Source organism: Megalops cyprinoides, chromosome 17, assembly GCF_013368585.1.
Source record: "Megalops cyprinoides isolate fMegCyp1 chromosome 17, fMegCyp1.pri, whole genome shotgun sequence".
Lineage (NCBI taxonomy): Eukaryota > Metazoa > Chordata > Actinopteri > Elopiformes > Megalopidae > Megalops > Megalops cyprinoides.
In genome coordinates, this window is record NC_050599.1 from 17030835 (window position 1) to 17057960 (window position 27126).

The 27126-nt window shown below is 41.2% G+C and overlaps 1 protein-coding gene across 1 annotated transcript; it reads left to right on the top strand.

Moving 5' to 3' along the window:
- Nucleotides 1–6342: 6342 nt before the first annotated feature.
- clvs2 (clavesin 2) lies at nucleotides 6343–25117 on the top strand. Its single transcript, XM_036550294.1, has 5 exons — nucleotides 6343–7597; nucleotides 8726–8900; nucleotides 21848–21958; nucleotides 22227–22447; nucleotides 24570–25117. The coding sequence occupies exons 1-5, from the start codon at nucleotides 7209–7211 to the stop codon at nucleotides 24661–24663; spliced, it is 990 nt and encodes a 329-aa protein (XP_036406187.1). The 5' UTR covers nucleotides 6343–7208; the 3' UTR covers nucleotides 24664–25117.
- The last annotated feature ends 2009 nt before the right edge of the window (nucleotides 25118–27126 follow it).

A 27126-nucleotide genomic window follows, 5' to 3' on the forward strand; every position in this document is an offset into this window, starting at 1 on the left:
GTGTTTCTTCCCCCCTTAACCAGAGTAATTAATTACACACAATCATTTCCATTATTTTTTCTTGTTGTTCTGCAGCTCAACCTTGTGACTATACAGATACAGACACATCCTCTATGGTAACAGAAACATAATTCATGCTGGCATTCTTAAAGTGCACACCATGTGAAGCCAGTTAAAGTTAAAAACAAGACATGTAACCAAATCTAACTTGTAACCTGTAACGAATCCTGACAATAACTATTGTATGCCACAGTCTTCTGCTGTGTTTCTATTTCAATATTACTGGAGGAGTATGAATTATGCTGGTGCAGTGCCTCTATCTTTTACAGTTGCATATCTTTTCTTTGCTGACAAAGTAGACATATGAAAGTATAGAAACAAAAACCAGCAATGGAGTGAATTGTCAATGACTGTGGCAACCTGCACCAACTTTTAAAAATAATTTGTCTCTCAGTTATTCTTCTTGGACCCCTGGGTTTATTTTTGTACCAAAAGATTGCTATGAGTTGGCTCCACTGAAGAAAAAAAACAGATAGCTCAAAGAGACTCAAACAAAACCACTCCTGACATATAATATGTGAAAGATAATTGAGTGTCATTTTTTATTATGAATGGGAAAAAAATGACTCATTTATTTTGATTGCATTTCTGTTGAACAATAAGATCTGACAGCAACACATACAGTATATTTCAGAGTAAGCATCGCATGACAGTTTCCTATAGTCTCATAATCAGGACAACCAACTCCAGCCTTCCCTTCTGTATCATCAAGTGTATCAATACCAAACATTCCTGATGACCAATTAAGCGGTTTTGAGACACAAGCCCATCAGTGGCTGCATCTCTTCATCCCTTGCACCATTAATTGAACTTGTCTATACAAATTACACCAAACACGTCTGGGCAGATGTCAGGAAAGAGAGAGTCAGCCGCTCCACGCAGCCACGGACCCGTGCGCCATATGGTCTGTAATTTATCACAAGTTACGTAGGGGCTGAAGCATATTGCTCCAACCGAACGTAAGCACACACGCAGAGAAACCGCATTAGTGGAGCCTTTGAGCAAGGCTTCCGATGAACCACGCAAGTCCATTAAGCGCCATTTGAATCACCCTCCGGTTGAGTGTAAGCAGCACTGTTGGTGGTTCACTGCCTCTCATCTCCATGGTCTCTCCAGCAAGCTGTCAGATGGTGTTGAAATATAGTTTTTTTCCATGCATTAAAATTAAATTGACAGAAGTCAGACGTCATTAAGATTACATACAGCGGGTTTTGCAAGTACAGCAGTTTAGTTGGTCGGCACAAATGCATATTGACACCATGTTTACTGCCACCCAAGACGTAACTCAGAAAAAGACTACTTGGGCCATCTGGCTGCTGAGATAAGCTCTGGGGCATCTCTGCATTGAGCTTCTTTCAGTACCTTCAGAAGACTCCAGCAGACCAGCGGTTTTCACACATGCGCACACACACACACACACACACACACACACACACACACACACACATGTGCATACACCCACACACACATGCACACACACACACACACACACATGTGCATACACATGCACACACACACACACACGTGCATACACCCACACACATGCACACACACACACACACACACAAGGAGCAGCTAATGCCTCAATGCCTCAGGCTCTATAATGACTTCATGTAGATAACACACCTTATGCCTTTCAGACATTATTTCTAATAATGTTTCCTCCTTTGTGTCCTCCCAAAAATCATTTCATAGTTCCCAATGTAAATGTGTTAATAAATATTAAATGTCCATAATTATTAAAAAGACAATGCAATAGAATGAGAGAATACTGTACATCTCATTATTTTGTGTTTTTGACATACTTATTAATTTGTATTTATATCCTGAGCACGTAAGAAAGTTTCCTCTGTGAGTGTACATGTCAAATTTCAGCACAAATCAACACATTGTTTCTGCCTCTCTCTCTCTTTCTCCCGTCTGTTCAGTGTAGATAGGCCATTGTGCTGTATGAAAAGGAAAACAAAATAGGTGTGCTGTTTCACTACATTACAAATAACCTGTTATATGTACTTAAAACAATTTAAGCAAACAACTCAAAACGTATTAACAATAAAGACAATGTGACAATACAGCCACTGTCTGCCTCTGGTGCTGACCATGTCCAGAAGGTGCTGAAAGCCTCACAGTCAATACTACACCGCCGGCTCTGTGCCTTTGTTCTCTCATGTGTATAACAACCATTATGATGAACACCGCGGTGATGAGGAAGGGCACATTAGCATCCTGCGAAATAACTCATTATCACCCAGGCCTCTCTCCAAACCCACTCAGGACTGCTGCAGTGTCCTCTAACCATCAGGGGAATTTCCTGTGCGTTCTGCAGGGGTACTCATTTACACACAAGAAACCATTTCACATGAGTGATTTTGCATGTCTGAACACTGAAGATCACTTGCACCAACGGTCAGATGTGGAGTCCTATTAAGAGCTGTTTCCTGCACATTCAGTAAGTGTTGGATGCTTTTTTTTCCCCCCCAAGAAATAAAAAAAACACTAGCACACATTTCATATGTTTATCATCACATTTACATTTTGTCTTTTATCAGACATCACTTATCCAGAGTGACTTAAGTAAGGGTACAAAAGTGCATCTGTTGTATGGAAAGAATACAGTAAGTAGCATAAACCATCAAGCTGACCTCCAGTCCCATCTGCATGGCTTTGTGCTCTGAGGAGCAGATGACAACAGCTATGAGCTGAATGAATTATGCATACTGTAGATATACATAGTTACTTTTGCTAACTTATGATCTAGATCAGCATATTGTTTTATTTCCATTTCCAAAAGCAATCCTCCAGGATTCAAATCTTACTATGTCTCATTTTCTTGCCTCTATGGTTTTGTCTTGTGGTATGTTAAAGGTCACTGGGCCTCAGTCTGCTTTGACTTGTACATGTGAAATCTTAGTTGCCTTGCGAAGTTAATAGTACATTTATTCATTATTGCATTCCTGTTAGACTTTCTAATGGGCACATTGTGTTTCATAAATGATAACATTTGGCATGGGTTTTGTTTACTTGATCAACAACCAAGAGAGAATAACCTGCCAGATAATTCTGCAATGTTATTTTCTGTAGGACCCCCAGGGTCAAAGGGTGATTTCAACCTTGTGTGCACAGTCGTTTCATTCACAAAGTCAAACACCCTTGCAATGTAACAGTAAGGCACAGCCCACTTCTGTTATACAACACACCACTGTCTCTTTTAAGTTGACCATGCCATTGCTTTTAATAAACTAGCAACTGCCCTTCTCAAGCTCAATGGCCACGCTGAAGTGTTCTCACTCTCTCAGATGCAATGAGAGAGAGGCAAGCTTCAGAAAGCCAAAACAGCAAAATACGCTTTTAACTTGACAGCTGCTGCCTTTCTGTAACAAAGCTCATTTCTTATGCAAGGCAGGGCATTCATCTGACTCCCCCATACCATAAAGAACAGAGTGTAATTATCGGCTCTGCACCCCCCCACCCCAGGAGGCCTTTATGTTATTCCTCTCACTGTTCAGCTGGCTTCTCCTGCCTTGAACGCCCCCCCCCTTCACAAACGCCCTGGTCTCCACGTGCTGGAGTCCAGACCACAGTCTTATCTCCTGCAACACCCACTCCATGGCCACCCACAATCTCCGATCGCCAGAGAGTGAAATGTAATGCATATCTGAGCCACTGAAAGGCATATCAAGCACAGATCCCTCTGTAGACCTTATGCATAAACTGAAGCGCAGAATATTCACAATGCATGAGGCTGCGTAAAGGACAGAAGCTCTTTGCATGAGTGCGGCAGGCCTCTTGGGGAAACTTGGGGGAACAATATACCATATGTGTAAGTGAGGAGAGCTGAATGAATGTCAAATAGCATAGATGAAATGTGTTCTAGGGCTCTGTGTCTACTAACACCTCTACAATATCATGACTACCCCAGGAATATCTGTCCCAGGAATAAAAAAGTGATAAAGTGTTTTGTTTTTGGTTGCATTACACTCAGACAGACCAAAAACACAAGGTGCTAGACCACAGCGGCTTCATGTTTTTGTGGCAAAAAAGATTTACAGATGAGCCACATCATTGACAATAGCTGGTGTGCAATAAAACTGGGTCCACTGGGCTGTGATATAAAGAGGTTTCATTTAGCTGAGAATCTCATGGCACAAAGGTTTAATAAAGTGTGTGTGCATGTGTGTGTGTGTGTGTGTGTGTGGGGGGGGGGGGGGGGGGGTATTAACAGTATTCCTTTGAAATGTGGTTGACACATTTGACAGTGCCCTAATGTGTTTGTTTGTGTGCGTGTGTGTGTGCATGTGCGTGTGTGTGTGTTTAGGTTTTCTCCATGTCTTGGCAGTAGTTTAGTCCAGCCTGTCTGCAACAGATTATGTTTTTCCAGGTGGGTAAAATGCAACACAACTGATTCAAGTTTGCCCACATAGTTTGTCAGAGGAGGACCATAGTTTGGTCTTACTTTGGGTGGGCTGTTGAAACAAAATACACCATTTCCATGTTCTGAAATTTCAAGCAAGTTTTCAAAACTGATAAACTGTGTTAGTAATAACCAAGAAATCTCAAGGTGCTGTATAAAATATCAAATCATCAGTTTGGGTGTATGTCGATAGAGTTATGCGCATTGCTTTTGGCAGCTGCTAAAATATGCCCATGGTCACATTTGCTTTACTATGGAAAACTGGGCTGTTGTGGAACTTTAATGTTTAATATATACTTTGGCAACTTTCTGTGAAGGCTCCTCAATAAATATATAAACCATTCATAAGCATTGCATAAATATGCAAGCATGCCTGCTGACATAGACTTTCATTAGGTATGACTTCACCATGTAAGTCATTAATGTCACTCATAACATGAATATTGACACTATGACAGACTTAAATGGATGTGCTGGTTTAATAAATATTTATGCAATTCTCATTATGTGTTACATACTACGTATGAAAGCTTTGTGTCAAAGGTTTTCTGTAGCACCTGTCTTAGAACATGCTATTTTTGAATAAAGATAATTATCCTGCATGTATATGTCATTCAGCCAGATTATGTTTAAACTGCACACCAAAAATAAGTTTGAAGTTTTTACATTGTATTTCATCATTTTAACTCCTATAAAATTGTGTTAATTAGACCTATGTCATTTTCTATGATAACTCATTTTTATGCATGTACCTCTTTCTCTCTCAACCTAAATGAATACCTTGTTTTCAAAGAGAACAAGCTAAAAGGTTACTTGGAGAGGTCTTTCTTGGTGGATACACTCATTTCAAATCATCTGATGAAGCACTGGAATGAATATTCATCAATCATTACAGTACATTACACCATTTTATTAATTATTAAACACAGATAACCTTATCCCAGACAATCTTCAAAGTTACATTTCAGTATGATTTTAAATCATTGACACGAAGATCCATACAAATATGTACATCATTTCCTATTTTGACAAGGAAAAAATTCAATTTGGGGTTCAACGGCCCAATATTCTTATTCAGCCCTGTTCCAGAGGTGTTTTGAAAACCACTGTGTATTTTGGTGTTTCAAATCTACTTTTATTTTACTACATATGCAAGGATGTAAAAAAAAAACTTTATCATGGCAAGACTGTGGATGTGTATCAGAGAAAAAATGGAATTGTTCTGCCTAAGGCAAACAGTTTCTGAAGAACGATATGAACCGAAGATTAATGTCATAATCTCTCTAGTTATTTCTGAATAATTGTCTTAAATGGGATACTGTCGAATACAAAATAGATGCCTGAATGGCAAATGTTGTATACTCATAGGCTATGTTCAGGTTTTTGTATGTTGAATTACCAGATTAACGCTACCTGTGTTTCATACGTGAATGAAAAAAAATCAACATCAAATTTTGTAATTAGTTTAAAAAGGCGTTTGTAGAGCTGCGACTGTTACGCGAATGTTTATGCGATTTTCAATATTTCATTGCTGTAGGCTGCGAGAAACCCGTGGTATTTCACAGGAATACCTAGGATAATTAACTATAACACACAGAGAGAATCGTATTTCCTGGAGTCCTCGTAGGTGTAAAATGAAGATTACATCATTAATATATGACGAGATAGACGGTTAACCTATTCATGTTTTTTTGTCTCGTTTCGGAGCACAAATCAAAATAGGGATAATCTAAATTATCAGTTTAGACTTTAATAATCCCTTAATGTGTTTCCGAAATTGTAAAGATTGTATCGATTTGCGGATGCAGGGTTGAGCAGCCACTGGCGTGTAAAATTTGGGAGGATCTCTGACTGGTTGCAGTCACCAAGCAGGTGTCAGGACGTGATGAATAGAGAACGCTTCCCCCTCCTCCGCCATGCTATGACGGACTGACTGTACCTCCGGAGCAATGGTTTTCCGTCACTTTCACCAGCAACAAAGCGGCAGCACTGACGTAAACCATACAGCACAGCAGCGAGGAATAAGGCGTTCTGATCCGGGACACTTGGAGCCGAAACAATAAAAACCTAAAATTACCAACAAACAAACAAAAAGGATGGGAATTGTCTACCAAGAGCGAATGAGGGTGTCGGCGGAAACCGTCCCCGTGATTCTTGCCCTGTAATCCGAGGGAATCTGCTAGCTATAGTTGCGCTTTGAAATGAGATGTGATCTGAAGGCAGAGTTATGACAAGAGTTGCTGCAGGGTGCCGCAGCGCCTGGCTGCTTGATAGTAGGTAGTTTGATGCTTTTATGGTAATTGTGGTCTTTGGGTCTTTGGGGTGGGGATGGGTGAATAAACGGCTCTGATATAATTGCGTTAAATCAGTGCGGTGACCACCAAACGGCAGGATAAATGCAATTGTGAAACATCCACCTATACCGCATTCTGGCAATCGCAGCTACAGGCAACAGAACTGAACAGAGGGGTTAGGCATATTCAGACAATTTAATGAAAAACTAAAATACCGGTCAAAATACCGTCAACGTGCTCATGGTGCTTTCTACGAAATGTTTAGTAAATAAAAGTGTACAATGCTTGGGACGACTGCTAAAGCCAAGTCTTGTTCTTCTTAAACCTATGTACTGAACAAGGTTTTCAAAACGTGACGCATTTATTGCTGGGAATCCTTCCTATCGACTGAAATCGTCTACCCAATTTTGCGGCTTGTGGCAAGAGCGGTGAAACAGAAAAACATGACTCATTTGCAAGCGGGCTTGTCCCCAGAAACGCTGGAGAAAGCCAAGGTGGAGTTGAAAGAAAACCCAGATACTTTGCATCAAGATATTCAGGAGGTAAGGGACATGATCATCACGCGTCCAGACATTGGCTTTCTCAGGACAGACGACGCTTTCATCCTGCGATTCCTCAGAGCGCGGAAATTTAACCACTTCGAGGCGTTCCGACTACTTGCTCAGTATTTCGAATACCGCCAGCAAAATCTGGATATGTTCAAGAACTTGAAAGCAACTGACCCGGGCATCAAGCAGGCTCTTAAAGATGGATTTCCGGGGGTGCTGTCCAACTTGGATCGATATGGCAGGAAAATTCTGGTTCTGTTTGCTGCTAACTGGGATCAGAGCAGGTAATGCACAATTTTGTTTTCCACCCGAGTGTAACAATTGGTCATCACGGAGCTGTTCTTTCAGAACCACATATGTCTGCTATCTCGCTGAAATTTGTGAGATACAGTATCTGCGTGCTTTCTTACGTATCTGTTACACTATTCCGTATTTAGGATTTAACAAAATTAGCTCTAAACGTTAAACCTTTCGGAGTGTATATGGACACTGCAAGTACATTTCAGACAGGCTTGACAATGTGCAATACTCTTTCATTACACAAACGCTGAGCGGCTGCTGCTGCAAGCTCTCTTACATGAACTCCCAGTTTAATCTATGAGACCGAACAGGCGTGTCTCCGAGTTCTTCCCAGCCTGAACAGACGTATAGCTCTGATCAGTAGGCCATTAGCTGGAGTAATAGGAAACTGTTCACTGGAAGAAAGTTCACAGAAAGTGTTTTTAAGGCTCTCTCTTCAGCTAAGCGTCCGTGAACTCCATGGTTGCCGTGATCTTTTAAAAGAGATATCCGCATTCCGTTGTCTTGGACAAGTGCCCCATGGAAATAGACTGAAAAGCCATTACAAGGGGTCGTTCATTTAAAGAGGAGGCCTTCTTTCCCAAACGCACAATGACAGCACGTGAACGGTCTCAGACTCTGGGGGGAGTGCACACGTGTCGTCGCTATTTTTTCATGGATTATGTGTCATACCAAGTTGCAGTTTTCCGAGCTATTTTGGTGTATTACATTGTGCACCTAATAAACAGAGCTTTATGAATTGAGTGATACCCGTATTTTACCTAAAGAGAAGGGTGAAATTCATTAAATTAAAAATTAATATCTGAGATGACCATCCACATTTGCGTTCTGAGACTCCTCAGGGTTCTGAGAATTCACCCTATGCTTAGTCAAGGTGTACTCATATTAATATAAACTAGTTTTCATGCTGACCTACAGCTGTAGAGCAGAAAGTCTGTAATGATAAGACTTCCATCAGTTTATAACTGTCGCTTCTGATGCGTTAACATGTACAGTAATGAGCCATTAAAGTGTGCTCTCGACTGCACTCTGCTGTTAAGCTCCCTCTCTTCCTTAGAGTGGTTTCGACGGCTTACTCCAGTTTCAACAGTTCCGCCGTTGCTTACTTCCAGGTACACGTTTGTGGATATACTACGAGCCATCCTGTTGTCTCTGGAGGCCATGATTGAGGACCCCGAGCTGCAGGTGAATGGATTTGTGTTGATTATCGACTGGAGCAACTTCACCTTTAAGCAAGCTTCCAAACTAACCCCAAGCATGCTGCGATTGGCCATAGAAGGCCTTCAGGTAACACGAATATCATTTTTTTATTCACTGCTTAGCTGCTCAACTGCTTCCTCTTCTCTTCTTCTTCTTATCACCTTTGCGTGTTTCTAAATTGCATACAATATGTTTAACATCTTGTGTGAGTTCTTTCAGAATCAATTGAGGTACCATTATAACCTTGATTTAGCAGCCTTGTTCCCTCCCACCGTCGAAATCCGCTTGTAAATAATGACACAGTATATTACATAATTCCACAGCTAATCTCCTGCTCTGTGTGTAGTGCGATCATTAACAGATCTAATAAGATTATTCTGCCCCAAGTCTGATTAGCTTTTACCGCTCATTTGCATATCAAAACGTCCAGAGCGCACCTTGCGCAGGTGTGGAGAGGTAGAGCCAGGAGTCTCTGTGGGAGTCTGGTTTTTCCCATCTTTTGAAAATTCTCTTTGAATGAAAACACGGAACAGGGAGTTGTCTCTGCTAACTAATTTCAGAGCTACAGCTTCGAATTGAAATACATCAGTCTGACCCACAGCAGAAACTCAGATGAGAGACAAAGCCTATTGAGTAGCACATGAGTATATATTTTGCTGGGTTATGTTTCTTTCCCTTTCATTTAACAAACAAATTAGTAGTCTTTAGCTGACTATGAATATGTTTGGTGGGAGGTAAGTAGAACTATTGAATGCATCTTTTTATGTATGTAGTATGAATTGAATTTTCAGTCATAATTTGGTTTATTGCTTCTCCTTTATCTGGACATATTTAATATTCAGATTTCAATAATTGCACACAATGTGTCCAGTCTGGGAATTTGGATTGAATATGAAAGAATGAGTGGGATAACCAAATGCATAATCATTCCAGACACTGATTAATCTGAAAATAAGTGGTCATGCTGTTAGAGTTAATTATGTTTACAGATCACATGATTTTATCTGGTTGGTTGTATTTTGCAATGAAAACTCATGATTCCCTTAATGAATATGTCTTCCTGATCATTTCACAAATCAGACCAAATGATTCCAGTTAGGCAGGTAGAACCTTTGGTCCCATTAATTAGCAGGAGTTTCTGAGGGAAATCTTTTCTGTCAAGAGAACAACAGAAATGTCCCACAGGGGATTCAAACCCATGACACTGTGGGTTTACAGTCTGTTTTCAGACACGTGGGAAATGACAGAGGGGCATCACCAAAATCCTCTTGATGTGATGAGGTCCATGAGGTTGTAGCCCTCCATTGCAACTTAGAAATCACATGGGGACATTGTGTGTTAGCATGTTTTATGGTTCCTTGATATGAGCATTTATTGCATTTGGAGATAAGTTTGAGAATAGCAAAATGAGATGAAAAAGTCAGCTTGGTGGCAGTGCTTTTGCAAAAGTACTAATGCTTATTTTGTCCTCTGTGGTCGGTAATGACACCAGAACTTCAATGATTCAGTCCCAACATGTACCAGAGACTAGATTAGAAATAATGTCCCTTGCCACTTCCTGCATGGCAATCACCTCATTAAAGAGACAGATAGAAGCTGGCCTAATGGCCTTGCACCAGACTGGCATTCTTTCCTTTTCCTCTCTGACAAGCTGCTTCATGCCACAGCGATGGAAATAAGTTCAGACCTCTGAATCACCCAGGCGTAGCTTCCATTAAGTCTGACCTTATGAGCCATCCAAGCAAGACTTCTGGTGTCCACTACTCCATCCTGCACTGTGGTGGAGTGAATCATCAGTATGTGCATCTGTATGACCTATAGCAGCATGCTAATTCCAGGTGGTGCCGTCCACAGCCTTCCTCTTTGTTATGTGCATGTGAAGTTTCTGCTTAATTTTTAAACTGCTGTGAGGAGTTGATTTAATTTTCAAGGCATATGGAACTCATATAAAAATTCAAAGTTGATATGTTTTATGAGATGTAACAAGTACTTGTATGTAACACAGGGTATTACTGTATTCTGTAGACCTAAAGAGCCCTGTCTTTCTCTTGCAGTTGATGAAGCAATTCTGGTCAGACATTTTAATTAGTGAATAGAGAAGCACAAAACCCTGTGGATTCTTTTTTTTCTTTTTACAGCAGACAAATCTCTGAACAATGGAAGACAACTGGAATTATGTTGAGAATTGTATCTATCAGTAGATGGTTTGTATGTAGTTGCAATGTAATTATATTTAAATGAACATAACACCAAACTAGTGAGGATTCCTACAGACCTTTTTAGAGGTGGGTGACTTGCTGAAATCGCAAGCCTTGAAATTCACTCAATTTCTACACAATGAAAAAGACCACAGAGCACTGATAAATTCAGTATATTTGCTCTCATGAATTGCGGTGTTTTTACGTAATCTGAGAGTTAGTAACAGAAAAAAAATGATGAGCATTTGTGTTTGATAAAAAGCTTTGATTGCTTCATTTAAAGGCAAATTTCAGGAAGACTTGCCTTCATTCCCAATACAGTGAGTATTTTTATGGTTTGCCTCATAACACTGATCACATTAGATAAGAAACAATGTGCACTGCAAAAACCACACAAACGGCAGCAATAGTATACTGTCTTCTGTAGCAGCAGTATTTTAGTCAGATAGTAGCATTTTCTCAGCAATTAGTACTTGCATATAAAGAGGTTAAAATGTAACTGAAAACAGTCCACCACAGAACTATATATGGAGCATACATATGCAAAGGAAATCAGAATAACAAATTTGTTTTTGGTCAATTCCAACTAAATTTGTGTGTAATCCTCTGCACATGGAGAAAGTACAGTATAAAGCAGTGAAGCCCTCGGGCAGTACTTTGCCATTTTAGGCCACTGTTTTCTTCTCATTGTCCTGGACATGCCTTTTGTCTTACTTCATCTTGAGCAAGACCCCACGCTCAGCAGCCAATCACAGCCAGCCCATATTCCCTATTCCATCCCACCCCGCACTGAGTTTCCCTGGCAACCTGTCCAACTGCCATGCTATGCTTTTTGCAGATGGTCTGTGTGATCCAAGAGAAACACCCTCCTGTCACTCAACCACAGAACAGGAACTATGTGTTTGTGTATGTCTGTGTATGTGTGTGAATGTATGTGTGTGTGTGTGAGAGAAAGAAAGAGAGAGAGAGAGAGAGAGAGAGAGAGAGAGAGAGAGAGAGAGAGAGTATATATGTCCGTCTGTGTGTCTGTTAGAGACCTGAGAGAGAACGTGTGTGATTTAATCAGAGAGACAGAATACATGCGTGTTTATTTCATGCTGAATTTTTTACACTGTATTGTTACATGGTGAGTGAAACACAACAGTGTATCTAATAATTTGCCTATCCTGTAAAATCATATTACTGGGATTTAATAGATGTGGTGGCATTGAAATTTTTGTACCTTTAATCCATTAAAAGAAGCTGTCACTCAAAACATTAATGATACGAAAGGTTAACCCATTTCTCACATTGTCTCTTTTTCAGTAAGAATGACTATACTTAAATTGTCATTGCTAGTCATAATACAAGATTTTGACCCTGAAATTTGACCTAGAGGTAGGTGGTAGACTGTACAAATGCAAGCTTGTTGGTAATTTCGCCTGGCTCTACAATTAATATCTGCAACCGCCCCCGTATGACAATTTTGATGATGACAAATGGGCCGCACTTGACTTGGAGGGTGGAGCGAGGCGTCCCCTAAATGACTTGGCACTATGAGCGCCAAGATGACTAAATTCAAGCAAGAAAATGCTGAGCCTAATGCTGAATACTTAAGCTGACCAGAACACCCTCGTAGCAGTAGGGTGAGGCGGAATGCAAAAATATTCACAGCACAACCATATAATATCAGCATATACAGACAGATTGATAGAATAGGAATCCCACAGGAATGTTTTGCATGACAGTTGGATATATATACAACAACACACTGTAGACAATATTGCGCAGAACACAGTTTAAGCACTGTTAACAAAGCACCACAAGTCTTTCACAGTATCCCAGTGCATGGCTGGTTAAAGAACTCCTTTTCATTCTGGTGTAGGCTGCCGTCACTGATGTGAGTCTCACAAGTGGCCGCCTTTGCTGCTCAAGGAGTTACTTCCACCCAGTCTGACGTTCCGGCAGGTTCATTCATTTCCCATTAACACTTGCAAGTCAGCAGAGAACAAAGGAAGCTTTCCTTAATGCATGAGGATTCCCCGGAGTCTCCGGTGTCATTGACTGTTCTCATCTACAGCTGCATGCACCATTGGACAACAGCATCTTCTCTGTGAGCCGTAACGGTGTCCACTCCATTTATATCCAAGCGAGTTGCGATGCATACTGTAGGGTGACACACGCTCGCTAATTTTCCAGGGTCTGCCAATTACTCTCCTCTTTCCAGACTCTGTGATCCTTGCAGCCTTTTGAGGGCAGACCCTCTAAGTGGGTGGCGGATGGGTGACAATGGCTACCCAATAAGTCCTGGCTGATAATGACAATCATTATGCCTGCTGGTGGCAAGCCAACACGCGTTCAATGCTAGGTTAAGTAGAACTTGTTCTCTGACTGAGTGAACATTAGGCTTACTGAAAAAGGTGTTTCAGTTGTCTGGAGAGGTTGGGCGGCACATTACAATACAGCCCTCAGAAAGAAAGAGCACTCTGTATGGCTCGTTGTACATTGCACAACACTGCAATAAACCAAGGATGCAGTGTGCATTTCCCAGAGGACACATCAGAGGACTGAAGGTGACGTGAGGCGGAAATGCGCGTAGTGTTGGCAGAGGACCGGGGTGAAGTCCCATCTGCTCAGGAGAGGAGGAGGGACCTTTGGGCTGTGGAGCTTTGCCCCAGCGCAGTAAGCTGACATTTTGTGTCAGCTTGCTTGAAAAGGGGATAAAACTTCACATCAGCCTTAAAGATTCTTTTACTGCGTCTTTTTATTTTAAACTCAGAAGACAAAACAAAAACACACACTGAATATGAGTTTATTTTTACTTTATGTAGTTTTTTTTATCATTTCTGTTTGCAATTTTAAATGAACTGTTTTAAGTTGTATCTGCAGCACCAATATCAGGATAAAAACCCCAATACATTGTACACATAAAAGGATAAGAGATCAGTAATGTTAATATAGCCATCTAAAGTACAGATGCCTTCCTGTCCCTTTCTGCCTTATAGCAGTTTAGGGAGATCAGGAAGAGAGTCATTTCCTTCTGTTCTGCTGAGGATCTTTCTTGCTGCTGTCTCAAACCCTGCTTCCTCTATAAATTGGAGAAATTGGCATCCAACCAAGAATTAGCATGAGGAATTGTAAAGGGGGGGATTTGACTGCCCTTAGTAATGTCACAACTTAGTAATGCACCTCTAGGCAGCTAATACACTGAATTCTCACTACCGCCATGATACTGCCATGAGCTGGTATCATCAAATCTCCAAGCTAAGCTCAGACATGCCTACACATGCGCCTGCAGGAAGTATGTGCTTGCAGTAGCGTGGGGCACTTACAAGTTGAATTTCATGGCCTTTATTTAAATCATAATGGGAGAACCTGAGTTACAGTTAGGGCAGAGGAAGTGTTTGCAGGGACCTATAGTCTGAACTCACTAAGACAAAATGTTTTACATATAAGATTTGATATGTTGCACAAAGAGCACAAACTGATTACAGTCATGCCAGTGGGCATATTCTGCAACACTGTTATGGTGAAAACAAGTAACTGACTTGACATATAAGGAGGTTTCACTACATTAGAAAGTATATAAGAAACCATATTCACTATATTAGAAACTCATGGAGCAACCCGTTTGGTGTGTGTGTCCTTCAATAAGCAAACAGAGTTATCACAAGTGAAAAGAAATGAGTTGCCCATATAAAATATTCAGTGTTAGGCCTCGGACATCTACCTCTCAATGACTGCGGATCTCTCTTTAAATGCTGCAGGATTAATCTGGTATTTTCAGCGTTTCATTCATGTTTCTCCTGAAATCCTTCACGGTTTGGGCTGGCCCTGCCCCCGAGCCCCGGGTTCTGGGTTCTATTGATTCAGGGGCTGTGATCTTTGTCTGTGTCTGTCAGCCTCTTTGTCTGTGTCTGTTTTCCCAATCCCTCGAGTTGCACGTCGCTCAGCTGTCTGTAACGAAATCTTCCTGAAAACGAGCATCAGCTCAATGAGCCCACGTGAGTCATCGAGACGTGTCTGCTGGAGTTGCCTTTTCTCCTGCTGAAATCGACAACAAATCAGACAATTTTTTTTTAGAAAAAGTGGCTCTCTCTCTAAGTATTTCTAATGACAAATAAATAATTTAAAAAAAGTAAGCAGAGTTTCTCCAGACAAACACAATGGTTATTTTCTTAGCTTTGTGTATTATCTATTTTTACACAGTGTGCCTTTGTACTGCATGCAAATTTCACATAGAATACTCTGACCAATAAGGATTAGAGAATTCGTAAACATTTGCCTGGGTTTTGCCTGAGCATTGTCCAATATGTGCTAATTGTTTGTGTTAAGTTTGGGGTTGTCAATATTCACACATTAACTTGGGAAATCAACTGGGACATAAATGACAGGCAAATTTTTTAAAAGAGAAAATAATCACAGTTCTCTCCTGGACTGCACCGCAAACTGTGGAATGTTTTTAAGTACCAGCAACCAACTGTGTTGCATATCTAATGCATGTCTAGTACACTGTATGAGAGAAACACAGTGCGCGTACCTAATGCACTATCTGCTATGGGTTTGGATGACATGCTACACAAGACCTGGACAGTGTGTCACCACCTCATGATGTGGCTAAGATTACTAGCCTACCATGCATAAGTTAGCTAGCATCCTTACCAGCAAACTGAGAGGGTTTAACCAACAGATCATTAGCAACAAGACACATAAACTTGCTAACAGCTGCTACCAAGCCATCGAATTCATTTCACTTTTCATGATTTCATTGATTTTTTTTTTTTTTTTTGTGGTAGTTCGGTCCCAGCAGGTGGATCAGGTAAATATCGTGGTAAAAGCTCCGTAAACTGCCCATCTATCTATTGTTTCACCTTGTGGTTTTGCCTTGGAGCTCATCTGGGTTTGTCTGTGTGTCCTCTTGTGAGGAACAGTTTTTTTGAAATACTGGGCTTGCCTCTTCATTAATACTACACAATCATTGCACAGATTCACTCTTAAAATGATCTTAGTGCCTCAGTCTCAGCATGCAATGGCAGTCAAGCCACATAGTATAAAGGTCTGTGAAACTACATAGCATCTGTGTACCAGTGATCTAAACAACACTATGATAGCTAAGATGAAGAATTCAGTATGCACATGCTGAATTTATACAAGAACTGCAGGAAGCTCACAGTAACCATCATCATGGTTTAACTGTGGCTAAAATCATACAGTGTGCACCTAACCCACTGTGGCTGACTTCTGCCAGCATGGGCTGCGTCCTAATTTGTGCGATAAATCGTGCTCTCCTTCACTCATTTTGAGAGCATATTTGGCGAGGCATTTTTCCTTCACTAACTGAGCAAGCTGTCTGTTCCGCTGTAAGTGAGAAATATGCAGGATATGGTGATAAGCACATCACACAGAGCCTCTCTGCTAGCTTTGTATGGAGGAAGAGGGCGACATTATTTCCAGAAAACTGAAATGAGATCATTTCTCTCTGCAGCTGGACCATCTTTGAAAAGTTGTTTCTCATAATGGAGACTCCGTGTCCTATATTCGGTGCTGCGCCGTGCTGGAGCTCTGTACACCAATGTCTCCCGCCACCAAATATGCTATCCCCCTTAATTCAACTTTAAACAATTTCACAACCCATGCATTTCTGGAACACCACACTCATGGAAAATTTACACTCAGCAGATTTCAATTATTTACACTACATTTTCTCTGAATCGTGAATGGATTCACAGTTTGTTTTTTTAAACCAGAACACATCATTCCTCATTTATATTGCACACTATTGTTATTTCCAAAATACGGTTGCATTTACAAAATGCAACCGTAAAAAAAACAACTAAGATTTTTATTAAGCATTACTCATGGTAAGCAAAAACATTAAAAGGGAAGAATGTATACAAATTATTGTTGAGTATGTCACTCATGATTGTGACCGGGGTTGCGGAATTTCAGTGTTTTTTACAGGCTGATATACGTTGCATGATGTGACAGTTGTACCGTTTCATACAAAAGCACAAAAAAAAAGCACATTTTAAGAATCAGCAGCTGATCATTTTGCTGTCATGTAAGGTGTTGATAGTGTGATGGTGTGTTTATATACTGAGCAGTAATTTGCCTTCATGACAACAGAAATGTTAAGCTTAATTTTCCTTTAAAATAAAGATTGATGGTATGTTGGAAGTGAGTCTTTTTAGAAGGCGAGTGACCCTCTTCGGTAAGTGTGGCATTTCTAAGCGTGTTGTTTCAATGTACATTTTTTTGCGGAAGAGCTTTTCTTCTGTGAATTCTTAGCTGTTGATCCAGCTAGATTTGTGATAGCACAGTAAAATACTGATGGAGAGGAAATGGCTGAACTCATTTTTATATGTAGTATGAGCCTTGATCATTTTGAAGTGCATGTCATTATGGGAATGCCCACATTGCAAAAAATGAAAGGCATCCAGACTGGCTGAGATAAAATATTAAACAGGAACTTGTATCACAACTACATAATTTCTTTCATTTTGCCTTATTTTCAAAACACTTTAATCAAAAGAATTCTTTGACATTTTATTTGGTTTTCTTGTCTTTGAAACATTCTTAATCTTATTCTGCTGCAGAAATTTAATTGCACTGTTGTAATTGCTTCACTAATCACAATCAAATTTAAATTGCTTTTTTGAGGACCATAATGTGAAAATTCCATTGAAGCAATTAAAGCTCAGTTTTGATGGACACAAGGGGCTGATCATTTTGTATACGATTATGTTATCAATAACCTTAGCTGCAGCATAAAATGTCACCATGAAAATAGACCACAGTATTACAGGAGGACCATGAGAAATCAAGGCCGTTGGGTGATGCTGCGTTGTTAACAGTGCCCTGTATGCTGTACAGTACAAGTAACAAGCTGACATTTTCTGTCCGGCTGCTCATGTCTCCCGTCTGGATGTTAAGGTCGACTGTCTCCAGTTTTGCGACAAAGCGCCTGGCAGCTAAACTAGAGAGCCTGCAGTGGACATATCTAGGTCCTGGGCCAATTAGAGTAATTGTTTGGCTGCTTTGGGATCTGAAGGGCAGATGTGGTTTTCTTCAGGTGAAATCAGCAGTGCTGGCCTGGACTGCAGTGAAGCCAGCAGTGACCAGAATCACACCCACTAACCATAACCACACTCACTCACTGTGACCACACCCATAATTTACTCCAACCTGACCAATTCACAGCTACACCCTCACTAACTGCAATCACATGCATCACCCATAATCAACCACACTGGTCATAACCTCACCCCTCACCATAGCCACATCATTTCATTAACAAGCTGTCAATATTTGTATCCATTTGTGGGGAATGTGAGGTATAAAAAACCCCACCTCATTTAGTATAAATAAAACAAACTAAAACAGGTAAGATCATTTCCAAGCAAATAAGAGTAGGTATTTAAAATAAGGATTTAAACCATAAACACTCCTCAAGTCTACCCTTGCTTCTTCCTCTTTCTTCTTGTCACAACATACCTTTTAACACCTGGGGGCGGGGGCTTATCAATTAACCAGTTTATCAATTATCCAATGCCCTACCAGCTAGACACACATTCTCATGCCTTTGACTGTTTAGAGGTGAACATGATGACAAAAAGCTTATCATGAGGTTTGTAAATGAAAATGCACAGGGCCCTCACAGCACATACAATCACAACTATGAATAAAAGCAGGGAGGAATAAAAAGTGTCCACAGTGAAGACTGAATCGTCACAGTACAATAAAAAGTACAATAAAAGCAAACCACAATATGGCACTAAACGACGGACTTTCAGGGACCTTGAACAATAAAGTATGCTGAGATATCGTGAGGAATCAGAGAGCATTCCCTCCCATTTCATTCGTTCAGTGCGCTATGAATGTTGCGTGCAAGTGAGGGTCGAGTTTTGGACACAGGACAGAGACGCTTCATTCATGAGGAACAGCAGCAGAGTGCTAGATTTCCCTCTGGCTGTGTTTTAAAAAAAAGGCTCTCCATTTGTGTTTGCAGAGATCACTGATCTTTCATCAATGACCTTTGACAGAAACTGAACAAAATATAAAGAGCATTCCAAGTGCCTCCAGATGGTTCTTCTGTCTGCACACAAGAGTACAGACCTCATCCTGTAATATGTGTCAGATAAGTGCTGCCGGACAACAGTATGCTTGGTAGGCAATTCAAGCAAGATAGAAAAATACCTTTTTAAGTGCATACCTGAGTTGCAGAGATAGCATTTGAAATCACTGGCACTGGCTGATTGTGGGAGTTAAGTTCATTGCTTTAGGTGTCTAGGACCAGTGTTGTGTGGCCTTTTCCTAGTCAGTCAGTCACAGTTTGCCAGCTCAAAAATCGACCAGTGTCGGGATGAGAGGAGGAGGTGGTGACATCACTCAGCGTCAGAGACAGGTCATGATTTATATGCATTCATTACACAAAACCTCACTAATTAAATAAGTCTTTTCAAATCATCTGTGAAGTGAAAGCTGTCTTGCAGAATGCCTCTGATGGACATCCATCTGTTCACACTCAGAGCTTCATTGCATGTACTTAGCAGAAGCTCTCGGTCAGAGCAACCTATACATATGTCTTCCATTCATACAGATGGCTGTTTATTGAAGCAAAATGGGTTAACAACCTTGCATGAGGGTACAACTGCTATGCCCAGACTCAGAATTGAACCAGCAACCTTTGGATTGTGAACCCTGCTTGTTAAGGCTACACAACACTTTTGCCTTTGAATCAGTACCACAGTAATGAATGATATGAAGGAGGAAGTTAAGTCAGTGAGGATTCTGCTTCCCGTTCCATGGCTAATTCAGTCAGAGCCTGAAGCCCTCTCTGTGACAGCACACCAGTTGTCTCAGTGCACCCCAAAATTGTTGAGCTGCACATCTGGAGAGGCCAGAGAAGGGCTTACAGCATCTTGTGCCAGTGGTGTTAGAGGGCTCTGGCAGCACTGTAGCCCCTGGGCAGTGCAGCTGGTCACAGATGCTGCACTGGCATACCCCAGCCAGACTTCTGCATCCCCCAGCTGCTGCATACTGCCACAGTAACACCAGGTAATAGCTTCTCCACCAGTGCCAGAGACCGCCAGCTCTACCATGCGGCAGTGGTGTGGCCCTCCTGGACAATGTGTCCAGCATGAGGGGGGCAAGGTTAAAGCATCTCAGCTTGCGTCAAAAGCTGTTGAATGGAGAAAAATCTATTTAATGGTTCTATTAAATCTATTAATCTATTAAATCATTAAATGATCTATTTAATAATGTAAAACCCGTTCTTCCACAGGTGTGAGACTAAAGGTGGTGAAATGTGTTTAAACAAACCTCTGTTATCAGCTTATACAATAACTGCAATTTTTGAGGGCTGCAAGTTCCCTTATAATTTACTTTTATTTTAGATGCAAATAAAGTTAAATAACTTAAAAACAGATAACATATTTATGGCAAGGTTATGATACCTTTGCTCAACCTGAAGTGTGGATTTACGCTCAGGAATTCAGTGAAATTGATTATAAACTTAACATGAATATCACTGAAGAATTTTGGAAGAATATAAAGAAATCTTTGGAAGAATATAAAGAATTCAAAGAAATAAAGAATAAGAAGAAAATCTCAACCACCAGCACTGCATGTTAAGATACAGCATATTACTTTTAGATTTAAGAGTATCTCCCTTTTCTCAGCAGACTTTTGAGCATGTTGCCACGGTGAGTAAATTGAGGCGTGTCCTTCTGGGCGTGGAGCCATGGATCGCCATGGCAGCCGATAAGGATCCCAGCAAGAGGCTCTGAGGGGAGCATGGCTGAAACGAGAGCCGTGTCTGCAATCTGCGATGATGAATTCCATGAATATTGATTAAAGATCCTGACAGATTTAAATTAGATTGCAGCCGAAAAAGAGAGGTTGGAAACCCCATTATTGCAATGTGTGCAATGTGAGACAGAAGACAGGTTACCCTCAGCAATCTAACAATTCTGTGCCAGTGTGCAGATTCAGTGGCAATGGCAGGGCCAGGCAATTCTCCGCATATCAGCCCAGAGGGTCATGGGTTCTCTCCCACAACATCCGTTATAGGGTATTCCGGATTTTTCACTGGTTAAATGGGTGACAGAGGCTGTGGAATGTAACAGTGATTTAGCAGGTCATGGGTGTGACGCTGGCCTGTACGAAATCAAGACGTTTTCTCTCACCATCCACATTATGCAACAATTGAATTTTATTCCAGGTCACTGTCTTACTTTTTCTTTCAGCAATACCTCGTTTTTCAGTATGTTTTACAAACTGTGAATATGCAACTCTTTACTGTTCTTAAGCAAGACACCACTTTACTTACTGATTTAAGTATTCTGAAGTAATTGTTATTTGGCACTTTTAAGTTAAGATCTGAAAGGGGACTTTTCGGACAGCCCCTTGTGCTGTTACCTCAATCGGTTAAATAGGCTTTCTGTTCAGATTCTGTCTCGTTCCCTGTTGACTTTTCCTGGCATCCCTCAGTCTCTCCATCTGCTCTTCTTTTTTTGGTTTTCTTTTGTCCTTGTTGTTCCCAGGTGGGCTCAATAACCTCACCCTTACAGCCAGGTGAGATGCGAAGCTCAAGCCTCAAGCCCAGGGTTGAAATGCATATACAGTAACAGGCAACAAACTCGAAATGTATTTCATTTGTCTGGAAATTCTTCTGGACTTCCTTGTTCTTAATGTTCATAATGTACAGTCTGTGCAAGGAAATTACAGAATAAAAGAAACGGTGATTTCACTTTGAGAAGGCAACCAAAGAGGGGTGATGGATTGAACTGATGGGTCTTTCATAACCCGGAGTGTATTGGAGATACTAAACTCCATTTCCTTCGTTCTTCCCGACAGGATAGCTTCCCAGCCAGATTTGGAGGGATCCACTTTGTCAACCAGCCCTGGTACATCCACGCTCTCTACACTGTCATACGACCCTTTCTGAAGGACAAGACTAGAAAACGGGTGAGAGGAGCGTTACTTGGGGGTACAAATGGGATGCGCTCCAGAAACACAAATCACACGGCACCAAAATAGTATTACACAGAGCTGATGCAGACTGGCTGCAATAGTGTAATACCAACACTCAGTATTTCTGGTTAGATATTTCTGATTTATTATTTTGTCTTGTTTTTTCCTTAAATTGTTTTGAATCTGATGTAAAAACACATGGGGTATCTATTGTTGGGTATTTTTCCTTATTTTTCTTTATGTTGTTTTGAATCTGCCCTAGATTTTCATGCATGGCAACAACCTAAACAGCCTGCACCAGCTCATTCACCCTGAGATCCTGCCGTCGGAACTGGGTGGGGTGTTGCCCCCCTATGATATGGGCACCTGGGCACGCACGCTACTGGACCATGCCTACGACGAGGAGCCCGAGTACACCCCCGAATCCTACACCCTCTCTGTGAAGGACCTGGAGAAGGACCTGTCCCCCAAAACCATGAAGAGGTCAGTTGCAGCACCTTGACTCCCTATCAGTGGCAACATTGCTCAGAAATATGATGAGAAACCCATAACAACCACTGTGCCTCAGAATAACTTGTTTAAATAAGACAAAGAAATATATCATAATCTTCTAGATATTCATTAAACTCACCGGGCTGGATAGCTTTAATGTGGGGAGATAAAAGCGGAAATTTATCTGAGCAGATCAGTGGTTGGTCTGCAGTTATGATCAGTAATTTTTATTAACATTATTATTATTCTGGGTTCATGTGGAGGTTTCTTTCTGCTTGTATTTTGTATCCCCATGCTTGAATATTTTAACTCTTCAGCTGAATGCTTCAGAACGAGCAAGACGGGTTTGCTTCAAGCAGTGGGCACTAACTGATTTTGCGGGACTGGATATAGCTCTCCATTCAGACCTAAAAATAGAAAAATATTAAAGTTGTTCATTTGATCCAGGTGACTAAAGTTACAAACGAAAACAAATATGGGCTTTAGAGAGAACGTGCAGGACACCAGGAGATGGGGTTTAAGGTGAATGAATCTTATCCCTTAGCCTGTATTGTCTGTATGAATGACGTGCCTGTTTGCCGTGGAGACTGGGCTCACCGGTCCTGTCTATGCTAATGCAATTCTACATTTTGGAGAAGGAACAGTAATGACAGACCTTTTCCTGTGGTCAGAATGCCCCACCCTCTCATATAGCTGCTTCTCAAAATTCCACCTGACCAGATGTGGGACACACCATGAAGCTCCTTGTACCTCAGGGATCTAGTTAAGGCCTTTTAAACTGCTACTCTTCATATGGGGAGATTGTGTACATTATGGAAACCTTTGGATGGCTTATGAAATCAGGGGAAGGTTCAGTCATCTCTACTGTGCATGTGGAGATGGCTGATCTGCACTCCATCTAAATGAAAAGGTTTTAGTAAACACTTTGTGTTTGTTTAAACTCAATATGCTCTTTTGGTTTCTCAGCGATTCTTAATATTCTCCCCCTCACAGTGGCAGCCAGCATGAAACCTATGGTGGCAAAATCCACATTTAATATTTCTGACAAGTCCCGTTATGCTGGCAGAAATGTAGATCACAAGCCATCCGTAATGTAAAGATTGTATCATATTCAGTCTGCAAAAGGAACACTCAGTCCTTCCATGTAGCTGTTTGAGGTCATGCTGATATTTATATATTCATCACACAATTCAGAAACAGCCAAATGTGTTTATAGAGGGGCTTCTCTGCCATCATTCTGGGTCAAGAAATCCAGAGCTGACCCTTCCCTATATAGTACTGGGACAGAGGTGTTAGTGGAGGCAGCTATTCTGTATTTCCATGTATTCACAAAGCATTTGCTGCTTACCATAGTTTACCATAACCAAGGCTTCATAATAATGGCCGATGTTCAGTTTAGTCTGGCAGAGATACATGAACAGATTACACTTGAAATTTCACAGTATTTTCCACTTACTGTAAATGGTGACTTTGCTCTATCAATTTTTGCTTCACACATTTCTTTGTATTTTGTTCACATCCATATACAGTCTGTTTTCCCACAGGTAAAAACAAGTACTGCTTGCTCTCATTATGTTGTATCATTTAAAATAAAAAATGGGTTTGCTCTGCTCTCGGAGCCGAAGGCCCCCGACTCACACATGATGACGGATAGCCCCCCCGTTCCCAAAGCTGCTTACATACCTGATAGAGAAATGCATCAAAATAGGTCAATACACTGTCCCACTTTGGCATTTTTTTATTAAATGAACCTCTGCGTCTCCAGCAGCAAACATTTCATTTGATGAGGATGTCAAAGAGTGAGTAGGATTTGATGAGGGTCTTTGTTTCTGTGTGCGTATGTGGTTGTGTGCCTGGGTATGTGAATGTGTGTGAGTGTGTGTGTGTGCGTGCTTATATATGTGTGTGATTTTTTTCTTACAGTCACCTTGCAAACACCTTTGGGATCCTGGGATGTTGGATTGAGAAAAATTTGCTCAGAACTAAAAGGCTGAATTCCTCAGCCTTTTAGTTTTTACGCTGTGCGGCTTTCTTTACTTGGCATTTGCCCCAGAAAAGAGGATATTGAACAGAATCCTCTGATGGGAGTTTTATGTTTTATTCATCCTTGCAGGTCGCAGTCGGTGGTGGAACCCGGAGTGCTGAAACGACCAGAGAAGGTGAAGAGTGAAGAGGAGAACCTCCAGCCACTGCTGTCACTGGACTAAGGGAAACAGCGCCCCCTACCAGTGGGGATGGCAAGCCCACCCGGTTCCTGAAAACATGTACAGTGCACACAAAGGAAAGGGCAAGGACAGTAGAATGGAAACATCAGAAGAATGTCTTGTACTGAAATGGATGTCAAGAGATTCATCTGAAAGCTAACAAAGGGAACAGAACATAAGAAAAACGCAGTGTTCCTGGTTTTATTGCTAAGTGCCAATTCAGAACTGTTCATACGCTTCAGATAAACAGTACACTTTGGGTATTGAAGTGCTTGTGATGGCAACAGGTGTACAGATAAAGACAGATGTGAATATTCCATATGTGTTTGTGGTGAAATATTATGTGATGAACTGGGGGGTTGTTTGGAAGATGCACCCAAAGCGAAGAGTCCCTCGGTATCTCAGTATCCACACAGACAGCGCAGCTCAGGGTCAGAATTTAATAATGGCACCGCCAGGCAGGAATGATCTCTGAAATCCTAAAAAAGGTAATTCGGGATTTTCTAGGTCAGAAATCCAGTGATGTGAATGATGTTCACGTTCACGCTAATCCCAAACAGTGGGTTTCTACAGGGTTCAGTTTGGTAAAATTGAAGAGAGAGAGAGAAATTCAGGTTTCTGCAGCTTCAGAGCAAACAGCCCTTTAGCCTGGGTGGTATGCAGAGTGAAATGTATGCTCAGAGGTCACCTTCACTACTCTCTCTGATTGTATTAAAACTGCATCTCTAGAATATTGTCAAGCAGAATGGCCACTTTTCCTTGTCCACGCTGTAAAATGGTGTCTTGTCCCTGTTGTAAATTTGCAAGGATATAGCCAAAAATAGGACACCTAGAGAGCTTTAGAAATGCTAACCAATATTTTCTGCTGATTTAATTCCATGTAAGTACACTTTTATTTCAAATAATGCAGTGTGATCTGAAACAGATGTGGAATTATTAGCCGAGCTGACACTATGCCCACCTCCCACCTGTTCCGGAATGACTTAGAACACCTGTATAGCAGGGTCTGGACTCGGACATCTTCAACAGTCTGCCTATAGAGACATGTCCGTATAATGTGGTATTAGACTTGCATAATCAACAGAGATTTCTGGTCGGAGTAACGGACGTCCAACAGCGCGCTCCCAAGTGTTATGAATGTTACTTGAAAACAACTCTAAATATATAGATGCATAAATATTATTTTCTCATGTGCTATTTTATGATGTTGAACGTGTATATTAGCGTACACTCGTATGGTACGTGAGGGCGGGGGGTGGGGGGTTGGGAAGGGGAGGGATGAACGCCACGCTCTTCGCCCCGCTCAGAGATGGGCGAGTTCCGCTCTTCCGTCGCTTTTGCTCCGTGGCTTCCCCGCAGCTTCGCCCCGGCCGCGGCGGGCGGGCGTGCCTTCCCACAGCGCTGACATGGCCGGCACCAGCCGCGTCACGGGCGCGGACTCTGTCACATATGCAGCTCTCAAACTAGGCCAGACGGGCCCTCGGCCGCGCAGAACGTCTCCGGCAGGACGACCGTGAGTTTGAGGTGAAGTCAAATGGACTTGCCCCGCTTTGGGTAGGTGAGGGCTATTTTACAGTGTCAGTGCTGTACAGTCTTTCTGTATTATTTCTGAAGACATGAAAAAAAATGTATATTAAAAACATGTTATGACCAATACAATAAAATAAGTATTAAAGATGCTAAGAGGAAGGCAGGGGAACAAAATCTCTCCCAGGTTTGACAGTATTTATTTCATGGATTTTGGTTTTTCTTTGGTTCAGCATTTCAAGGCATCAGTGAATTCTACAATAATTCTTTGCTGTCTTGTGTTTTCCCATAAATCAAGAGTTTAGCCAAATTGTTAAACAATCTAACAGAAATCACAACATTCAATTGGTGTTCAAAGGTCTGTCCATTTCATCTAAAGCTATACAATTGTACAAAAAATAATATTCTGCATTACTGTAATCATTGGCCCTGTTTATAATTACAATCAGTATTTTTTTCATAAAATGTGGATGAGACAGAGTGCTGTCACTACGGCTGTGTATGCGGTCTGACTGCCATACGCCACAAGCTTGAGTTTGCCTTAGCTTGTTCTTTTTTTTGTCTTACAAGTGTTTTTTTTTTGTTTTCATCATGTGAAATATCTTTTGTGGCTGGTTTACTTCCCCCCTACGACCGCAACACCACATTACCTTTTGACAGTGCATACATATTAGTTTTGCCTTTGATTTCCAGTTCTTGTCACATATTGTATATAGAAAACCGGAGAAAGTGAAAAACATCTTCGAGGTGGCAGTGGTTTATGGCTGTAAGCGTGGCATGTGTGATAGTCACCTCCTGTTTGCGGAAGCTCGTGAAAAACGCTGCTGTGAGAGAGCCACCTGTGATTCACACTGAGGGTAGGTGGCCGTCGTGTATAAATGTCATTACAGGGACTTGAAGAAATAAATTATGTAACTGAAACAAGCAGATAAAAAAGAA

Excerpts from the sequence above, each read along its gene's own strand:
- clvs2 (XM_036550294.1), top strand. The coding sequence starts at position 7,209 with ATGACTCATTTGCAAGCGGGCTTGTCCCCAGAAACGCTGGAGAAAGCC. Across the intron at positions 7,598-8,725 it reads GCTAACTGGGATCAGAGCAG|GTACACGTTTGTGGATATAC; the intron begins GTAATGCACAAT and ends GCTTACTTCCAG. Across the intron at positions 21,959-22,226 it reads AGGACAAGACTAGAAAACGG|ATTTTCATGCATGGCAACAA; the intron begins GTGAGAGGAGCG and ends AATCTGCCCTAG.